The following is a 21,729-nucleotide window of genomic DNA, read 5'->3' as shown; positions in this document are numbered from 1 at the left end:
ATTACCGGTGATCGCAAAACAGGGGTCGGTAAAAACCGACCCCGATCATGTTCTTTTGGGGTCTCGGCTTCCCCTGGCAGCCGAGACCCCAAAGATCTTCCGGTTGCCAGCTGGCGGGCGCACTGCGCATGTGCCCGCCATTTTTTGGCCGGAACAAGATGGCGGCGCCTATCGGGCGCCACGAGGAGCACTGGGGGAGACAGGTGAGTATCGGGGACCCCATTTCTCTGTCCTCTGATGTACCCCCGGCAACCGAGACCCCAGAGAAAATCCGACTGGGGGGCGCTATTCATTTTTTCCACAGTTTAAGTACCCTTAACTGCCGCCGTTAAAAGGCATATTGGCGGTCGTTAAGGGGAAACGTGTAAATGTTTTGGAATGGCCTAGTCAAAGCCCAGACCTTAATCCAACTGACAATCTGTAGTCAGAGTTAAAGATTGCTGTTCAGCACAGGAAACCATATAACTTAAAGGAGCTGGAACAGTTTTGCCTTGTTGAATGGGCAAAAATCCCAGTAGAGATGTGGAAAACTCAGAGACTTATCCAAAGCAACTTGCAGCTGTAATTGCCGTAAAAGGAAGCTCTAGGAAGTACTGACTTGAGGGGGGTGAATAGTTAGGCACATTGAATTGTTAAGTTATTTTGTCCTAGTTGCTGTTTCCTCACAATAAAAAGAAAACCAAACTGATGCAAACCCTCAAAAAAAAAACCTGTGAAATTTCAGGTTGTACATAGATGACAGTTACTACTGATAAGATTCTGACTGCTCTGAATACAGATTTTAACCACTTCCTGACCTGTGACGCCACGTAGGCGTCATGAAAGTCGGTGCCAATCTGACACCCGGCCGGCAGATTCGTTCCAGGTACATTTTGATCGCTGTGATAAAACCTATCACAGTGATCAAAATAAAAAAAAATAGTAAATGAACCCCCCCACTTTATTACCCCCATAGGTAGGGACAATAATAAAATAAAGAAAATATTTTTACTTTTATTTTTCCACTAGGGTTAGGGTTAGAACTAGGGTTAGGGTTAGAATTAAGGTTAGAACTAGGGTTAGGGTTAGAATTAGGCCATGTGCACACTGTGCGGATTTGGCTGCAGATCGTAGCAGTTTTCCATCAGGTTTATAGTACCATGTAAACCTATGGAAAACCAAATCCGCTGTGCCCATGGTGCCGAAAATTGCATGCAGAAACGCTGCATTGTATTTTCCGCAGCATGTCAATTCTTTGTGCGGATTCCGCAGCGTTTTACACCTGTTCCTCAATAGGAATCCGCAGGTGAAATCCGCGCAAAAAACACTGGAAATCCGCGGTAAATCCGCAGGTAAAACGCAGTGCCTTTTACCTGGGGATTTTTCAAAAATTGTGCGGAAAAATCTCACACGAATCCGCAACGTGGGTACATAGCCTTAGGGTTAGGGTTGGAATTAGAGCTAGGGTTGGAATTAGGGCTAGGGTTGGAAATAGGGTTAAGATTAGGTTTGTGGTTAGGGTTGGGATTAGGGTTAGGATTAGGGTTGGGATTAGGGGTGAGTTGGGGTTGTGGTTGTGATTAGGGTTATGGCTAGAGTTGGGATTAGGGTTAGGGGTGTGTTGAGGTTAGTGTTGGAGTTAGAATTGAGGGGTTTCCACTGTTTAGGCACATTAGGGGTCTCCAAACGCAACATAGCGCCACCATTGATTCCAGCCAATCTTGCGTTCAAAAAGTCAAATAGTGCTCCCTCCCTTCCGAGCCCCGACGAGCGCCCAAACAGTGGTTTACCCCCACATATGGGGTACCAGCATACTCAGGACAAACTGGGCAACAACTATTGGGGTCCAATTTCTCCTGTTACCCTTGTGAAAATAAAAATTTGCTTGCTAAAACATAATTTTTGAGGAAAGAAAAATGATTTTTTATTTTCACGGCTCTGCGTTATAAACTTCTGTAAATCACTTGGGGGTTCAAAGTGCTCACCACACATCTAGATAAGTTCCTTGGGTGGGTCTAGTTTCCAAAATGGGGTCACTTGTGGGGAGTTTCTACTGTTTAGGCACATCAGGATGTCTGCAAACGTAACATGATGCCCGCAGACCATTCCATCAAAGTCTGCATTCCAAAACGTCACTACTTCCCTTCCGAGCCCCGACGTTTGCCCAAACAGTGGTTCCCTCCCCACATATGGGGTATCAGCGTACTCAGGACAAACTGGACAACAACCTTTGGGGTCCAATTTCTCCTGTTACCCTCGCGAAAATAAAAATTTGCTTGCTAAAACTTAATTTTTGAGGAAAGAAAAATGATTTTTTATTTTCACGGCTTTGCGTTATAAACTTCTGTGAAGCACTTGGGGCTTTAAAGTGGTCACCGCACATCTTGATTAGTTCCATGGGAGGTCTAGTTTCCAAAATGGGGTCACATGTGGGGGGTCTCCAATGTTTAGACACAGAGCCTCTCCAAACGCGACATGGTGTCCGCTAACGATTGGAGCTAATTTTTCATTCAAAAAGTCAAATGGCGCTCCTTCCCTTCCGAGCTGTTTGGATTGGTCATGGCTGTTTTGCCATGACCAATCAGCGACTTGGATTTCCATGACTGACAGAGGCCGCGACCAATGAATATCCGTGACAGACAGAAGGACAGACAGACGAACGGAAGTGACCCTTAGACAATTATATAGTAGACTAGATTGTGGCCCGATTCTAACGCATCGGGTATTCTAGAATATGCATGTCCCCGTAGTATATGGACAATGATGATTCCAGAATTTGCGGCAGACTGTGCCCGTCGCTGATTGGTCGAGGCAACCTTTATGACATCATCGTCGCCATGGCAACCATTATGACATCTACGTCGATACTGTGCCCGTCGCTGAATCAGAAACGTGAGATGTCTACGTCCTTTATGACATCATCGTCGCTGTGCCCGTTGCTGATTGGTCGAGGCCTGGCGGCCTCGACCAATCAGCATCGTCGCTGTGCCCGTTGGCGGCCTCGACCAATCAGAGACGTGGGATGTCTACGTCCTTTATGACATCATCGTCGCTGTGTCCGTTGCTGATTGGTCGAGGCCTGGCGGCCTCGACCAATCAGAGACGCGGGATTTCCAGGACAGACAGACAGACAGACAGACGGACGGAAAAACCCTTAGACAATTATATAGTAGATGTGTGCATAGAGGCATAAATCTTGCACATCTTCCAAGTTTTTTTTTTTTATATGCCCTTCAGTAAATATGTTGCTACATCATTATATGTGGGTATAATAGGATTATACAAATATCAAGATTGGTTGTATAAACTAGGATAAAAAAAAATCAAGGTTTATAAATACTTATTTCTATGTACAAATTGTGTCTAGAACAAGCAGGCATCATTGCTGTTTCACTGCCCTTACAATAACCTTAGAAATAAAGTAATCAATACAGGCAGGCGGCAGTGGAGAAATGTTATGTCTGGTGGGTAATAATAAAGCAGTGGAATCTGTAAATTATACAGTACAGGATGCAGATAATGAAAATAACATTACAGATGTTTCATTGCTCTGCAGACTGACTGAATACTGTACCCAATATGTCTATGGAGTACACTGACAACAGATAATTGAGTTATACTAATGAGATAAAGATCTCTATGTACCAAGCTCCAAAGCCCTCTCTGGAAATGAAGAACTTTTCCTAAAATGCAATATACCATATACTATCTATTGAAGATTAAGCTTCTTTGATAAAATTGTTTACTCATCTAAAACTAGAACTAAAGCAGTAGAATATTTTCTGGTCGTTGAGCCACAATGTCAATTGAACGACTTCTAAGCGCCATAGTAAAACTTAAAATGGGTATTGACTTTTGAGAGGTTTGTGGCATATCAAAAATATCTACTATATAATTGTCTAAGGGTCATGTTAAAAATAATAAAAAAAACCTGCTATACTCACCCTCCGCCGCCTTTCCCGCTCCTCGCGACGCTCCCGGGACCGCTCCATTGCAAGCGGCAGCTTCCAGTCCCAGGGCTGGTGTGCAACAAGGACCTGCCGTGACGTCACGGTCATGTGACCGCGACGTCATCACAGGTACTGCTTATACCAGCCCTGGGACCGGAAGCTGCGGCTTGCAAGCGGCAGCTTCCGGTCCCAGGGCTGGTGTGCAACAAGGACCTGCCATGACGTCACGGTCATGTGACCACGACGTCATCACAGGTCCTGCTCATACCAGCCCTGGGACCGGAAGCTGCAGCTTGCAATGGAGCGGTCCCGGGAGCGTCGCGAGGAACGGGAAAGGCGGCGGATGGTAAGTATAGCAGGACTTCAACGGGCCTTCGGAAGGTGAGTATATGTTTAAATTTTTTTTTTTTTAAGTCTCTATACTACGTGGCTCTGTGCTGTATACTCCGTCGCTGTGCAATATACTACGTGGCTGGGCAATATACTACGTGGCTCTGCTATATACTACGTGGCTGGCCAATATACTACGTGGCTGGCCAATATACTACGTGGGCTGGGCAATATACTATGTGGCTGGGCAATATGCTACGTGGCTGGGCAATATGCTACGTGGGCTGGGCAATATACTACGTGGGCTGGGCAATATACTACGTGGGCTGGGCAATATACTACGTGGGCTGGACAATATACTACGTGGGCTGGGCAATATACTATGTGGGCTGGGCAATATACTACGTGGGCTGTGCAATATACTACGTGGCTGGGCAATATACTACGTGGACTGTGCAATATACTACGTGGACTGTGCAATATACTATGTGGACTGTGCAATATACTACGTGGACTCTGCAATATAGTACGTGGGCTGTGCAATATACTACGTGGACATGCATATTCTAGAATACCTGATACGTTCGAATCGGGCCACCATCTAGTATGCCATAAATGTCTACTAGCAGGACTCCCACATATCTGGAGAATGGGCGTGCAACAGTGGGGGAAATAAGTATTTGATCCCTTGCTGGTTTTGTAAGTTTTCCCACTGACAAAGACATGAACAGTCTATAATTTTAAGTGTAGGTTAATTTTAACATTGAGAGATAGAATATCAAAAATAAAATCCAGAAAATCACATTGCATAAATTATATACATGTATTTCCATTTTGCAGTGAGAAATAAGTATTTGATCCCTCTGGAAAACAAGACTTAATACTTGGTGGCAAAACCCTTGTTGGCAAGCACAGCAGTCTGATGTTTTTTGTAGCTGATGACGAGGTTTGCGCACATGTCAGGAGGAATTTTGGTCCACTCCTCTTTGCAGATCCTCTCTAAATCATTAATACTTTGAGGCTGTCACTTGGCAACTCGGAGATTCACCTCCCACCATAAGTTTTCTATGGGATTAAGGTCTGGACACTGGCTAGGCCTCTCCATGACTTTACTGTGCTTCTTTATGAGCCACCCCTTTGTTGCCTTGGCTGTATATTTAGGGTCATTGTCTTGCTGGAAGCCCCAGCCATGACCCATTTTTAATGTCCTGGCGGAGGGAAGGAGGTTGTCACTCAGGATTTTACGGTACATGGCTCCATCCATTCTCCCATTGATGCGGTGAATCAGCAAGGGATCAAATACTTATTTCCCCCATTGTATCTCCCAATTAGTACTCTAGAGAGGAGGAAACCCTGCACTCATGTAACTCCCTCCATTGAAGACTGTGTCACAATTCCCATAAACTAGCCTAGTGAGAGCTGCATGTTCAGGCAGCCACCACTCACACCCATTTATATCTCTCTGGAATGTAAAATAGGGGTCAAGGAACCCTATTCACTTAATGTATGTGGGCCCCGAATCTGGAACACAGTGCTCGATTTCTGCTTGCCCATCCTTGCTCCTGAGTAATGTGGTACCCTGTTTCTCTCGGACATGGAAACTACTGTATACAGAAGGTTGGGGGCTTTCTGTATACAGTACTCACCTTCCGGCATTTTCATCTGTTTTCGCCGCTGCTCCAGTCCGACACCTGTGTTCGTGACCTACTAGCTGCTCTAGTGTTTCATGGAGCGGGCCGGAGGTAGCTAATCAATGTAAGTCTATGAGATCCTCGATCTGGCTCTCGTAGACTTGCATTGAGAGCTTGTGACTTAGTTTCTGCTGTGTTCACAAGATGGCGCCACGGGACCGAACAGGCACCCAAAACCAGTGAAGATGCCGGGGAGACTGTATTTGAGAGCATCACTCCAGTAGAGAAAAAAAAAAGCACAAAACGCTCAAGTGGGGCTTTAAAAAAAGAGACACCAAAAATAGAACAAATACAAGCCAATAAAAAATCACCAAGATCTTAATAATATGATATTTTCTACATATGATCCTTACTATATGGATTGTGTTTGTAGGTGTTAGTGGTACTTTAACCCCCCACTCACCCAGAAACCTGATTTTACTTTCCTGGGCGGGCCAATTTTTAAAATTTTGACCAGTGTCACTTTATGAGGTAATAACTCTGGAACGCTTCAACGGATCCCACTGATTCTGAGACAGTTTTTTTTGTGACACATTGTACTTCATGATAGTAGTAAAATTTGTTAGAAACAACTTGTATTTATTTGTGAAAATATTAGCAAAAATTTAGCAACTTTCAAACTTTACATTTTGTACATTTGGTACAGTTTTTGAAACATAATTTTTTTGTTACAAAGTTAAAAGGGTTAAAAGTGGACCAGTGATTTCTCATTTTTCCAACAAAACAATTTTTTTAGGCACCACATCACATTTGAAGGGACGTTGAGGGGTCTTTATGACTGAAAATTCCCAAAAGTGACACCATTCTAAAACTGCACCCCTCAAGGTGCTCAAAACCACATTCAAGAAGTTTAAAATGAACATTTTACTTTTATTTCCAAACATTTTACGTTTGCCCCAATTTTTTTTTATTTTCACAAGGGTAACAGTAAAAAATGGACCCCATAATTACACCTGAGTACCCAAATACCACATATGGTGGAAAACTACTGTTTGGGTACATGGTTTGGAAGGGAAGGAGAGCCTATTGAATTCTGGAGCGCAGGTTTGGCTGATTGCAAATGCACCCGACATGCCAAAACAGCAGAAACCCCTACAAGTGTCCCTATTTTGGAAACTACACCTCTTGAGGAATTCATCTAGCAGTGTAGTGAGCATTTTTAACACTCAGGCGATTCACAGAATTGTACAACATTGGGTTGAGTCAATGGAAAATTACCGTTTTTTCCACTAAAATGTTACTTTGGTCCCAAATTTTCAAATTTCAAATGGGATAATAAGAGAATATGGACCACAAAATACTGTGACAGAGTTTGGGCAGAGCTTCATTTGCATAATCGGCCCAATTCTCTCACATGAGAGAATCGATAGCTGTGTGACCCCAGTGTAAGTGAGACACTGGGGTCATCTGCCACTGCCATCCTCTGGACTCCAAATCAGTTTGTTCTGATACTAATATTATGTAGAAACGCAGCGGTTTGCAAGCCACTTTCATACTATTGTTTTTTTACAGAAATGAAGGCAAAATCCTTAATACAGTGATAAAGTCTCATTTTAATACTGGACAAAAATATTAAAGCACGGCTCCAGCATTTCTTTTTTTTTTTTGCAGGGTTGGAGTGTTGCTTCTAAGCTAAGTTTCCTGCCCCTACTTTCATACTTACCTGCTGGCATCTTCACCTTTTATCACTACAGTTCCTGATGGTCTCCAGCAGTTTGTGACCTGCCGGATTGCTTTAGTGGTCCATGGAGCTGCGCGGAGGTCATTTTTCAATGACAGCCTCGATCTGGCTCTCAGACCAGCATTGAGAGATTGTGACATAACTCCTGACTCCCAGACAGTCAGAAGTTGTAGTCACAAGATAGCGCCGCGACATCGGAGAAAAAAAAAGTGAAGACGCCGGAGAGTGAGTTGAAGACTAGAGACAAGGACTGTACAGTAGAAGCACCACTCCAGCACTGAAAAAAAACAAAAAGGCTGGAGTGGTGATAAAGAGCAACCCTTATTTTTTTAACCATGAAAATATTAAAAACCTTTTGTTTGGAATCACCGTAATTCTATCAGCTTGTAGAATCATATTGATAGGTCATTTTTACTGCATAATGAACACCGTAAAAACAAAACTCAACAAGCTATAGCGGAATTGTGTTTTCTTTCACCGCACTTAGATTTTATTCCCATTTTTCTGTACGTTATATGGTGAAAGGAATGTCATTTAAAGCTGCAACGTGCCCCCAAAAACAAAATTCTTACATGGCTACGTCGACAAAAAAAAAACAAAAACATAGCTCTTGAAAAAAAGGGGAGGTAAAGTGCAAGTGCAAAAATTAAAAGTGGCCCGGGCCTAAAGGGGTAATATCTAGTGCTGAGCGAGTGTACTCGTTACTCGGGTGACCTCCGAGTATTTATGACTGCTCGGAGATTTAGCTTTCATCGCCGCAGCTGAATGATTTACAGCTACTAGCCAGCTTGATTACATGCGGGGATTCCCTAGCAACCCCCACATGTACTCAGCCTGGCTAGTAGCTGTAAATCATGTAGCTGTCGCGATGAAAGCTAAATTTCCGAACACTAACAAATACTCGGAGACCCCCAAGCAACAAGTACACTCGCTCATCACTAGTAATATCCACAAAGTAAAAAGGCAGAACAGTTTAAAGCTTTATTCACACAACAGTATTTAAGCAATAACCAACAAAAATCTGAGTGACATAATGTAAATCAGAAAGTAAGAAGGTAATAATATGTCATATTGTCACTACCAATGGGACGAGTAGATGGCCAATCATCAATTATCAAACAAAAACCCAAAAGAACAAAGGATGATCAAAGGGCCAGCAATTAGATAAAAAATATAACTTTATTGGAATACATTAAAAACCAGAGTAGAATGGTAGATGAGACCAAAGTGCATGTAAACAAAAATGAATGGGATGAGTGATCAGCGGCTAGAGATCATGCATATTATTTATATAGCACATGATATATATTAACTGAAATGATGATATATATTTTACATAGCAGTCATGCTCTATACACGTAATCCAATATTGACATTATCTCAATTACCCCAACAAATGGTATGATGAAAAAATGGATAGCAGCCACAAACAATACCTAAAATAAAGGTGCAGGCAGAGTAGTAATAGCCTAAAAACGCATACCTAAATTGGACCAAAGAGCGGTCACCAGGAGTGGCTGTAGAGGGGTGCAGGAGAGAGCCAGTGATCACCACATCACCCCCACAATTTAGGTATGCGTTTTTAGGCTATTACTACTCTGCCTGCACCTTTATTTTAGGTATTGTTTGTGGCTGCTATCCATTTTTTCATCATACCATTTGTTGGGGTAATTGAGATAATGTCAATATTGGATTACGTGTATAGAGCATGACTGCTATGTAAAATATATATCATCATTTCAGTTAATATATGTCATGTGCTATATAAATAATATGCATGATCCCTAGCCGCTGATCACTCATCCCATTCATTTTTGTTTACATGCACTTTGGTCTCATCTACCATTCTACTCTGGTTTTTAATGTATTCCAATAAAGTTATATTTTTTATCTAATTGCTGGCCCTTTGATCATCCTTTGTTCTTTTGGGTTTTTACACAACAGTATTTGTATATCAAATCCAGGAGTGTTTCCTTAACACAGGTCAGGTGTCAGACTTGCAATTATAGTTTATTTCTGTGAGTGCCACTGCTGGCTGTAGCATACACTGGCTACATAGGGAGTGGGCGAATAAACCCTTAGACAGGGTCCGTGTTCATCTCCCGACTTGGGCTGTCTCCAGGGAATACTTTAGTCAACTCCTAATACATTAGTCTAAGGGTAATAAATCGTTTTGATTGAATACGTCCAAATGTTCTTTTAACTTCAGTTGATATGTGAATATGTCTTACCTCAATATATGACAGAATACCAGAAAAGGACACATCCATCCCCTTCACGGTGTAGGGAAGCTCTACAAACTTTTTGCCCCTAAGGTTAAAATTAATGGCAAGCATTAGTGTACGTGCATTACTATTGCTATACAGCTATCAGTCTCCCTACTAATTTAGGACATTGTAAGATACGGAATCGGTCATTGGCATAAATGCACAGTGGTTTGCAGGCACTGGTCCCCTTTAATGTATACCAGGCAGCTGGGGGGCCTACAAATAACTTGCAGGTCTGCCTTCTTAGTACACCTATTAGGCCATAAAAAGGAAAATGAATAATAACTCTTTCAATATATATATATATATATATATATAGAAAAGCCCACAGAAAAAAGGTAAAAACTAAACTAAACCTAAAGCATCTAACTACGCGAACTATAAAACGAGTCTTGTAATAAAACAGAATTAAACATCTCCTCCTGTATAAAAAAGAAAGGGGAACAAAGCACTTCTAGCAAAATGAAGTTGGGAGTGGTGGGTGTCCGATACCCAGAATGTTCACTTCAACTAACGTAGCATTATTACAGTGTTACGGTCTTTGCCCACCTGGGTGCTTATTTAGGGAGTTTTTCCATATTACTGCTTGTCAGGAGCAACTTCCTCTGACCATCACTTTCTTGCCATTACATCTCTTAGCACTTTTACTTGTTCTGGGCTATCTTGGTCTTATAGTGCCCTCTTGTGGCTACAGGTTTCATTGCAATGTTCCGATTAATAGTATTGTGTTTGGGTGGCCTTGAGTGTGTCATATATGCAGTATATATAGTTTATGATCAAGTGACCAATGAAGCTTGTTTTTTGTTTTTTATAACTATTGACAGTGAACAGCACTTCATACTCACTTCTTAGCCATTTGTTCAATGTTATAGCCAGGGCTGGGGTCATTCGAGATCTTGGACAAACCAGAAGTATGAAACAAAATTAGTATATTTGCAAACAAATAATTTTATTTGACCATTAGTTAAAAAAAAAGTGCATTTTTATAGGTATAATAATTCTTCATTGTAAAAATCACAAATTCAGATTGATTTTTGTCATTTTATATAAATTCCTAAATACCTTAGCAAATCACACTCCTTTTTCACTAGGGAGGTAATCACTATAGTTCATTTTATAATCACTATAGTATATTAAAATGACCACCATCTTGTTGCACTGAAATAATTCTGCCCTAGAATGCTAATACAGGTGCTTGTGACCATGTGAAGTAGGAAGCTTTGCCACCCTTCATGTGAAGGAAGATTTTGCTCCCTTTGGAATTTTGAAACAGAAGCAGGTGCTCTCACACGATTGTCCACCCTGTCTTACACTTCAAATTCTGGAGAAACCAGTGGTGCTGAGGTAAGAAGAGGCTGCTCACATTGCTGTCCACCCTGTCTTACACTTCAAATTCTGGAGAAACCAGTGGTGCTGAGGTAAGAAGAGGCTGCTCACATTGCTGTCCACCCTGCCTTTCTGATCTAATACTGGAGATACCAGTGGTGGTCAGGTAAGAAGAGGCTGCTCACATTGCTGTTCACCCTGCCTTTCTGATCTAATACTGGAGATACCAGTGGTGGTCAGGTAAGAAGAGGCTGCTCACATTGCTGTCCACCCTGCCTTTCTGATCTAATACTGGAGATACCAGTGGTGCTGAGGTAAGAAGAGGCTGCTCACATTGCTGTCCACCCTGCCTTTCTGATCTAATACTGGAGATACCAGTGGTGGTCAGGTAAGAAGAGGCTGCTCACTCTGCTGTCCACCCTTCCTTTCTGATCTAATCCTGGAGATAACAGTGGTGGTCAGGTAAGAAGAGGCTGCTCACTCTGCTGTCCACCCTGCCTTTCTGATCTAATACTGGAGATACCAGGGGTGCTCAGGTAAGAAGAGGCTGCTCATTCTGCTGTCCACCCTGCCTTTCTGATCTAATCCTGGAGATAACAGTGGTGGTCAGGTAAGAAGAGGCTGCTCACTCTGCTGTCCACCCTGTCTTTCTGTTCAGTTACTGGAGAAACCAGAGGTGTTTAGGTAAGAAGAGGCTGCTCACTCTGCTGTCAATCCTGTCTTTCTGTTCAGTTACTGGAGAAACCAGTGGTGCTCTTGTAAGAAGAGGCTGTTCACACTGCTGTCCACCCTACCTTTCTGATCTACTACTGGACATATAAGTGGTGCTGAGGTAGGAAGAGGCTACTCACTCTGCTGTACACCCAGTATATGTAATCTAATACTGGAGATACCAGTGATGCTGAGGTAAGAAGGGGCTGCTCACACTGCTGTCCACCCAGTATATGTAATCTAATACTGGAGATACCAGTGATGCTGAGGTAAGAAGAGGCTACTCACTCTGCTGTCCACCCAGTATATGTAATCTAATACTGGAGATACCAGTGATGCTGAGGTAAGAAGGGGCTGCTCACACTGCTGTCCACCCAGTATATGTAATACTAGAGATACCAGTGATGCTGAGGTAAGAAGGGGCTGCTCACTCAGCTGTCTACCCAGTATATGTAATCTAATACTGGAGATACCAGTGATGCTGAGGTAAGAAGGGGCTGCTCACACTTCTGTCCACCCAGTATATGTAATCTAATACTGGAGATACCAGTGATGCTGAGGTAAGAAGGGGCTGCTCACACTGCTGTCCACCCAGTATATGTAATCTAATACTGGAGATACCAGTGATGCGGAGGTAAGAAGGGGCTGCTCACACTGCTGTCCACCCAGTATATGTAATCTAATACTGGAGATACCAGTGATGCGGAGGTAAGAAGGGGCTGCTCACACTGCTGTCCACCCAGTATATGTAATCTAATACTGGAGATACCAGTGATGCTGAGGTAAGAAGGGGCTGCTCACACTGCTGTCCACCTAGTATATGTAATCTAATACTGGAGATACCAGTGATGCTGAGGTAAGAAGGGGCTGCTCACACTGCTGTCCACCCTGCCTTTCTGATCTACTACTGGAGATACCAGTGGTGCTGAGCTAAGAAGAGGCTACTCACACTGCTGCCCACCCTGCTTTCTGATCTAATACTGCAAATATCAAGAGGGCTGGTGAGAAGCTGCTTACACATATCAGAAGTGCTGAAGTAAGCAGCTGCTCACACTGCTGTCCACACAGTCTTTCTAAATGCTGTGTGGCTGCTCTTATCTGGAGATAGCTGGCAGTACCTAGTGTAAGCTATCTCCATGTCACAGCAGAGGTGCTTCCAACTGTATGTACTCACAGGCACCTGTCCTACTAACATTCCAGGAAGGGTTACTGTCCATGTAACAACATGGCCGCCATTTTAATTTTCTATAGTTATTACCTAGACAAGTTGAGGGTGTTTAGAATAATACAATCTTCTTTCTTTCAGTAATATGTTTTGTATGACAAGGTTTGATTAGAAAAGTGAATAATCTCATACCTTCAGAACCCTGGCAAAACGGTCTAGACAGTTTCCTACAGCAATATCTATTGTCTCCCCAAATATCCGGTACCGTCGCTCAGAATATGCAATTACCTATGCATTAGAAGACAATGACAGAGGTCTTACTTTATATTAAGCATTCCTATTCTTTAGTACACATTTATTTACACACTAAGTTATGCAGTGAAATGCATGCCAGTTCTACTTGTGCTCTTTTATGACAAAAAGAAGTTAAAGGGTTCTCTGGTCTAGAGCTACAAGTTTGAAGTCGCTCTGTATGACTGCAGACTTGTGAATTCTCACAGCAAATGCATACACATAAGCAGCCACATTCGCCTGGACTGTTGTTGGCCTTGCTCAATACATTTGCATTGAACGAGGCCGTGCCCATCGACTTGGAACGTGGCCAGGAAGATGCACATCGCATACTTGCAGTCACAGGACCGTCTGCTCCCCACGCTGGAGATTCCTCACAGGGCACATGATGTGAGGATTAAAAAATCTGCAGTCAAATAGAGTGACTGCAGACTTGTAGCTTAAGACCGGACAATGCCTTTACTAATGGATAGGGTTGAGCGACCTTGACTTTTTTAGGGTCGAGCCGGGTTTCGCGAAACCCGACTATCTCAAAAGTCGAGTCGAGTGAAATCGGCCGATTATGGCGAAAAGTCGAGGACGACCGAAACACGAAACCCAATGCAAAGCCAATGGGAATTTTTCTTTTTTTTTCTTCTCTCTAACCCCCCCCCCCCCCACCCCGTCCGTCCCTGAACTGAAAAGCTGGTGTTACACAGTGCAAATCGCTACAGCGCACAAGCGACAACATGGCGATAGGCGTCCACGCCCCTAAGACCTATGTCATCACTCTGCCCACGCCCCTTCATTGGCTGAAAAAAATGGCGCCAAGTGCGTCATACGAAACGCGACTTTGGCGCGAAAGTCGCGTACCGCATGGCCGACCCCACACAGGGATCGGGTCGGGTTTCATGAAACCCGACTTTGCCAAAAGTCGGCGACTTTTGAAAATGAACGATCCGTTTCGCTCAACCCTACTAATGGATATAAAGAAGATTCAAGTTTCAGCCCTACTAAGCCCCAATAACGATTCTCTGCCCTTAGTTTGGTTACAATTCTGCTTTATGAAAAAGACTGGCAGCTAGAACCATGCTGGCGAAAATCAGACTGAAAGGGATAGTAAATGTTGAGCAATGTATGAGACACACCGTCAGATTTGGTGCTTTTCTAACAACAAAGAAAAGTATTTTGTTTTTAGCCGCAAACCATGCAGTCTTTTGTGTTCCCCCAGTATAGACTATGTTCATTTTTTTTGCTTCTGTTTTTTGTACACCTTGATAAATGCTTATACATGCCTCTGAGATACACATATGTCCGATTGACTCCCCCCATAAAATAAAGTATACCGTCATACATCACCTGAATGGAAGCTTTACTGACACTCTTTTGGAATACGTCAGACCCATTAAACCCTACAGACACAATCTAGACACTTCCTATCACATACCCCAAAAAGAGGAAAAAATGAGGAATGAACAAAGTCTAGTTGAAATAATAATTACATTTGGCCACATTTCTTTGTGTAAAGAATAGAAGTTGTCACCAACTCCTGTCTATACGCCTGGTTGTGACATCTCATGGCAGACTCAGACCTGTACGTATTACTTGTTGGAAGGCCCAGACGACCCAGGAGGTCCCTTCTAACTCTACCATTCTATGATTCTATGAGGCCATTCATCTGAAGCACCGCCATGTAATGCCACATAACAGATACTGCAGAGAAAAGGTCTGGCTTTCCTCGGCTAATCTAAAAGGGGTTATCTCTGATGATGAAACATGCACTTTAAATGTGCTTTAAGCTACTGTAATCTTTTTCTATTATAAGGTTAGAGCATGTTTGGTTGTGTATTGCTTCCTTTTAGGACTTACCTGTGTATTGCCACCACTGACATACAGCACAGTGGGATTTATGGCTCCTGTGATCAAACGCCCCATCTCAATGTGGCCAATGCAATGATTCACACCAAGAAGCGGCTTCTTCCACAGCTGAGCGACTGTACGTGCAACTATGGCCACTGACAACAGAGGTGCTCCCATGCCAGGTCCTACATAGTGTAAGAAAATAAAGTTATTTTAGTAAGGCAGCACGGTGACGCAGTGGATAACACAGCAGTCTTGCAGCGCTGGAGTCCTGGGTTCAAACCCCACCAAGGACAACATCTGCAAAGAGTTTGTATGTTCTCCCTGTGTTTGCGTGGGTTTCCTCCGGGCACTCCGGTTTAGATTGTAAATTAGATAATTTAGATTGTGAGCCCCAACGGGGACAGCGATGATAATGTGTGCAAACCTGTAAAGCGCTGCGGAATATGTTAGCGCTATATAAAAATAAAAATTATTATTATTATTATTAATGGATGTCTTGGGTCTCATTAGAAAGTTATTAAGGAGCCTCCTATCCAATCACCAATTACGGTAGGTGACAAGCCGCAATATCACGATGACATGCAAAACAAAAAAAGGGGTTTGGTACTGTGTTAGCCAGATGAAAGCATAATGCTCTCATTGTGAAAAACAAGATAATCTTGTAGTTATGATACCTTTTAATGGCTAACAAAACTAATATACAGGACAGACCAAAAGTTTGGACACACCTCATTTAAAGATTTTTCTGTATTTTCATGACTATGAAACTTGTAAATTCATACTGAAGGCATCAAAACTATGAATTAAAACATGTGGAATTATATACTTAACAAAAAAGTGTCAAACAACTGAAAATATGACTTATATTCTAGGTTCTTCAAGGCAGCCACCTTTAGCTTTGATGACTGCTTTGCACACTCTTGGTATTCTCTTGATGAGCTTCAAGAGGTAGTCACCGGGAATGGTTTTCACTTCACAGGTGTGCCCTGTCAGGTTTAATAAGTGGGATTTCTTGCTTTATAAATGGGGTTGGGACCATCAGTTGTGTTGTGCAGAAGTCTGGTGGATACACAGCTGATAATACTACTGAATAGACTGTTAGAATTTGTATTATGGCAAGAAAAAAGCAGCTAAGTAAAGAAAAACGAGTGGCCATCATTACTTTAAGAAATGAAGGTCAGTCAGTCTGAAAAATTGGGAAAACTTTGAAAGTGTCCCAAAGTGCAGTGGCAAAAACCATCAAGCGCCACAAAGAAACTGGCTCACATGAGGACCGCCCCAGGAAAGGAAGACCAAGAATCACCTCTGCTTCTGAGGATAGGTTTATCCGGGTCACCAGCCTCAGAAATTGCATGTTAACAGCAGCTCAGATTAGAGACCAGGTCAATGCCACACAGAGTTCTAGCAGCAGACACATCTCTACAACAACTGTTAAGAGGAGACTTTGTGCAGCAGGCCTTCATGGTAAAAAGGCTGCTAGGAAACCACTGTTAGGACAGGAAACAAGCAGAAGAGACTTGTTTGGGCTAAAGAACACAAGGAATGGACATTAGACCAGTGGAAATCTGTGCTTTGGTCTGATGAGTCCAAATTTGAGATCTTTGGTTCCAACCACCGTGTCTTTGTGCGATGCAGAAAAGGTGAACGGATGGACTCTACATGCCTGGTTCCCACGTGAAGCATGGAGGAGGTGGTGTGATGGTGCTTTCCTGGTGACACTGTTGGGGATTTATTCAAAATTGAAGGCATACTGAACCAGCATGGCTACCACAGCATCTTGAAGCGGCATGCTATTCCATCCGGTTTGCGTTTAGTTGAAACATAATTTATTTTTCAACAGGACAATGACCCCAAACACACTTCCAGGCTGTGTAAGGGCTATTTGACCAAGCGGAAGTCACAGTCACCAGACCTGAACCCAATCGAGATGGTTTGGGGTGAGCTGGACCGCAGAGTGAAGGCAAAAGGGCCAATAAGTGCTAAGCATCTCTGGGAACTCCTTCAAGATTGTTGGAAAACCATTCCCGGTGACTACCTCTTGAAGATCATCAAGATAATCCCAAGAGTATGCAAAGAAGTCATCAAAGCAAAAGGTGGCTACTTTGAAGAACCTAGAATATAAGACATCATTTCAGTTGTTTCACACTTTTTTGTTAAGTATATAATTCCACATGTGTTAATTCATAGTTTTGATGCCTTCAGTGTGAATGTACAATTTTCATAGTCATGAAAATACAGAAAAATCTTTAAATGAGAAGGTGTGTCCAAACTTTTGGTCTGTACTGTAAATGATGTTACAAAGCAAGCTTTCAGGACTTCTGGAAGGGACCTAAGAAGTCCTGAAAGCTTGCTTTGTAACATCATTTATTTTATTTTTGTTATCAATTAAAAGGTATCAACACTACAAGATGACCTGCAGGAAACAGTGCAACAGTTTTATATATGAAGAATATATTTTTAAGCACTAAAGGGAACCTGTCAGGTTCAATAAACTGCACCCGTGGCCTTTTGGATATATTTACTCATGTATTCCAGTTATATAGTTATTGTGTTTTGAAATTGTGCACATTTGAGAAAAATCTACTAACATACAGTTCTTTGCTTTATGTTAATGAACCAGGCCTAATCCAGGGAGGCATTTACTCACAGAGATAAGTCCGGGTTCATATTCTCCTGGATACGATAACATCAGATGCAGAATTTGATGCAAAATGGCAATTTACAGAGATCAAGTCATCAAGCTTTCCTCTGAGGACTGCAGAATGTTGAATGCAGACTGCTTATCAGTACGAGATTAATTATGATGCAATGTACTCAGAGAAGCTATAATAATAATCTTTATTTTTATATAGCGCTAACATATTCCGCAGCGCTTTACAGTTTTGCCCACATTATCATCACTGTCCCGGAAGGGGCTCACAATCTAGAATCCCTATCAGTATGTCTTTGGAGTGTGGGAGGAAACCGGAGTACCCGGAGGAAACCCACGCAAACACGGAGAGAACATACAAACTCTTTGCAGATGTTGTCCTGGGTGGGATTAGAACCCAGGACCCCAGCGCTGTAAGGCTGCAGTGCTAACCACTGCGCCACCGTGCTGCCAAGCTATGATCTGGTGTTGACATTCGGCTGCCGCTGGGAGTGATGACAGCACGGTGGCTCAGTGGACAACATCTGCAAGGAGTTTGTATGTTCTCCCCGTGTTTGTGTGGGTTTTCTCTGGGTTCTCCGGTTTCCTCCCACACTCCAAAGACATACTAATAGGGAATGTAGATTGTGAGTCCCATCGGGGACAGCGATGATAATGTATGTACGGCGCTGCGTAATATGATAGCGCTATATAAAAATAAAGATTATCATGACAGCTGATTGTGGGGGTGCTGATCATCAATATTAAAATATTTGATAAAGGTGCTGCTGTACAATAATTTTCACAAAAATGCTCTAAACTTCATTATAATAATTTATGATTAGGAAATCAGTGGTGGTGACATTTCTTAAATTGAAAAAGCGCCTCCCCTATTAAAGTCAATCTTCTAGCAATCCAGTCTGAAACACAGCTGTTAAAGGAGCATGCAACTTGTGTAGTTCGTCAGCAGTCCCTATTAGCAGCCCAGCACACGTGCAGTGCCGATCACTGTGCTTCAATAGACGCTTCTGATCGACCTTTCTGATCAAATGCCCTTCCATTGGGGGCCGTGTTTACGGTGGGATCGCTATGCATGTCTGCCCAAAGGACCGCACTAAAGAAATCAGACAAATGTTGACATTGGACATGAGCATTTTACACACGCACACATCGACTGCAATTATACCTTTTGTGTAAGCCACGCAGTCTATGTCCTCTGGTTGCACTTTCGCCTCCTCAAGAGCCTCCTTGAGTACATCCAGAATACAGGAGCGATGGTGACGGGCAGTATCGCTTGGCATGAAACCTTTTTTATAGTACAGAAGTTGCAGTGTTATAATGGAATTCAGAAAATGATTACGAATTAGTCAGTAGTAAATATTTATACCAGCTGGAGCAATAATCTCCAAAGAAAATGGTTCAGATTGTTGAAAAAAAAAAATCACCAATCTGCTATCCACAGTAGTTTTTTGATAGATTACACTGGTGAACAATTTGAAAAAAAATTTCTGTTGAGTTAGGTTTTTGAGCTGATTTATACTAATATTGGCATGCTGATTCCAAAAATGTAGTCAGTTTTTTTTCTAGCACGTCAAGTTTTTCCTCCACAACTTACCTGCCAGAGAAGCACAATTGCACTGATATCTGTAATAAGACTTGTTATCTGATTACAATTCGACTCATATAGAGCTACGTGGCAACTTGTAAGAGTAGTCACAACTGAGACAGTGTGGTGAGAGGTGTGTGCAGCTCCTAATACGTCATAATTATCTATCTTTACACAAAAAATATTTATCATAGTAGGAATAAATAGGATTTGTGATAGCTTTTCTCTTTACATTGGGCGCTTAGTTGTAATTTATATATCTTTTATGATTTTTTTCTTTGTTAGTTTTCAAAGCTTGTAACTTTCCATCTCAGTGTTTTATTTACATATGTACATATTTCCTTAGTTTCAGATCATGTCTGCTCCTTCTTCCTCTCGTCGTAAATGCCTATTTGTACTATTTAAAAAAAAAACAAAACACTTTTTAGGTACAGTAGTTTACATAGTTTTGAGAAGACAAAAATCCTATAGTTCAAAAACTTGACGTGATAGAGAAAAACTGCGATCATTTCTGGATTCAGCATCTAAAAATTAGTTAAGAACAGTTGTCTGACCTAACTCCTAAAAAATTGTGTTCCCCAGTGTTATTAATCATTTTTGGCCAAGAACAATTCAGAAGAGAACAGAGATCTAAATTATAGTAGTTTGTGAAAATATTCACCTTCCACCCCCTTGAATTTTTACCCATTTTGTTGCAGTAACCTATGTGTAAATATTTTTGTAGTCTTATTTGTTCGTGATGCATCAACACTAAATGGTCTAAGTTGGTGAAGTAAACTGATAAAAATATAGGCATAAATAAAATTTATGGGATCAAATAATAAAAAATTGGCACATCAAAGGGAGGTAGTCCGACATAGCGTACTATTACGCCCGATGTCGGAAAGGGGTTAATCCAATTGAGAATCTGTGGTCAGACTTGAAGATTGCTGTTCACCAGAGGAAATCATCTAACTAGATGGAACAGTTTTGCCTTGAGGAATGGGCAAAAGCGACTTGTACAGCAGCTGTAATTGTTGCAAAAGGAGGCTCTACAAAGTACTGACTTTAGGGGGTTGAACAGTTATGCACACTGAAGTTTTCAGTTATTTTGTCCTATTTGTTGTTCGCTTCACAATAAAAAGAAAACCAAATGTTCACAGTTGTAGGTATGTTCTTTACATGAACTGATGCAAATCCTCAAAAAACAGTGAAATTCTAGGTTGTAAGGTGGCAAAGAAAGAAACATGCCACAGGGCGTTGGGTGGGGGGTGAATACCAAGCCACTGTAGTTTCAACAGACTTAAAAAATATCCACAGGTTGGAGTGTATCATTTATAGGAGATGTCTTATCTTTTTTCATGGGTAAAATTGCAACCTGCCTGTAAAAGGAAGCAACTTTGCAATTTCCCTCTAATTACAAAACCTCTCTGTTCTTAAGAACAGAGAGATTTTGAATCTTATAATGTACAGGTCATTACCTAAATCATCGGCCCCCTCAGTGGTCTACCACAGGTGGCCAGTTTACTAGGCAACAAGCATGTGCTAATAACATCTTCTGTATAGAGCTTGCAAGCAATGCTCTGAGACTGTGCGGATCATGGATCCAGCCAGATTTAATTGCCCTTCTCCAAAGCTGCCTCTGCTTGCAGCATCAGAAAAGCGCAAAGATCAGACCAACCACGCAACGATGCTGCTGTCCCGAATGTCAGTAAAGCAGGAGCGCACCCTGGCCAGCAGGGAGCCGAGAGGTTGGGAAGCGGTGTGATCTGAAGACAAGAACATCAGACAACCCCTTTAACTGTATTTTTCACGCTATAAGGCCGGCGTCACACTCAGTGTATAAAAATACGGTCCGTAATTTACGGCCGTAATACGCAGAAAAGTCCCCAAAATAGTGGTCCGTATCTCCTCTGTAGGCAGGGTGTGTCAGCGTATTTTGCGCATGGCATCCTCCGTATGCAATCCGTATGGCATCCGTACTGCGAGATTTTCTCGCAGGCTTGCAAAACCGACATACGGACATACAATGGATCCATGTTCTCAAAAAAAATCATAAAAACATATATACTGTATATACACACACACACATATATATATATATATATATATATATATATATATATATATGTGTGTGTGTGTCTCAATGACACAATAGGCTTGAAAAAGGATCTTACATCCGAAACGTTGCCACGCCATCCAGGCAATAAAGTCCACATTTCTCTTTATTTTTTGTGCTGCTTCACTTTTTTCTTCATATTGCTGGAAGTCATTGGACTACT

The 21,729-nt window shown here is 42.1% G+C and overlaps 1 protein-coding gene across 1 annotated transcript in view; it reads right to left on the bottom strand.

Annotated features, from left to right (window-relative positions):
- OSGEP (O-sialoglycoprotein endopeptidase) overlaps positions 1-21,729 on the bottom strand; it is a 50,855-nt gene that overhangs the window by 17,180 nt on the left and 11,946 nt on the right. The window contains exons 3-7 of the mRNA XM_069760670.1: positions 19,049-19,168; positions 15,240-15,415; positions 13,293-13,388; positions 10,744-10,793; positions 9,863-9,941 (exon numbers count right to left, since the gene is read on the bottom strand). Of these exons, the coding sequence (XP_069616771.1) occupies positions 9,863-9,941; positions 10,744-10,793; positions 13,293-13,388; positions 15,240-15,415; positions 19,049-19,168 (521 nt within the window). The remainder of the gene's footprint in view (positions 1-9,862; positions 9,942-10,743; positions 10,794-13,292; positions 13,389-15,239; positions 15,416-19,048; positions 19,169-21,729) is intronic.

Source organism: Ranitomeya imitator, chromosome 1 (genome assembly GCF_032444005.1).
Source record: "Ranitomeya imitator isolate aRanImi1 chromosome 1, aRanImi1.pri, whole genome shotgun sequence".
Taxonomy (NCBI): domain Eukaryota; kingdom Metazoa; phylum Chordata; class Amphibia; order Anura; family Dendrobatidae; genus Ranitomeya; species Ranitomeya imitator.
This window is presented reverse-complemented; position numbering and strand designations above follow the sequence as displayed.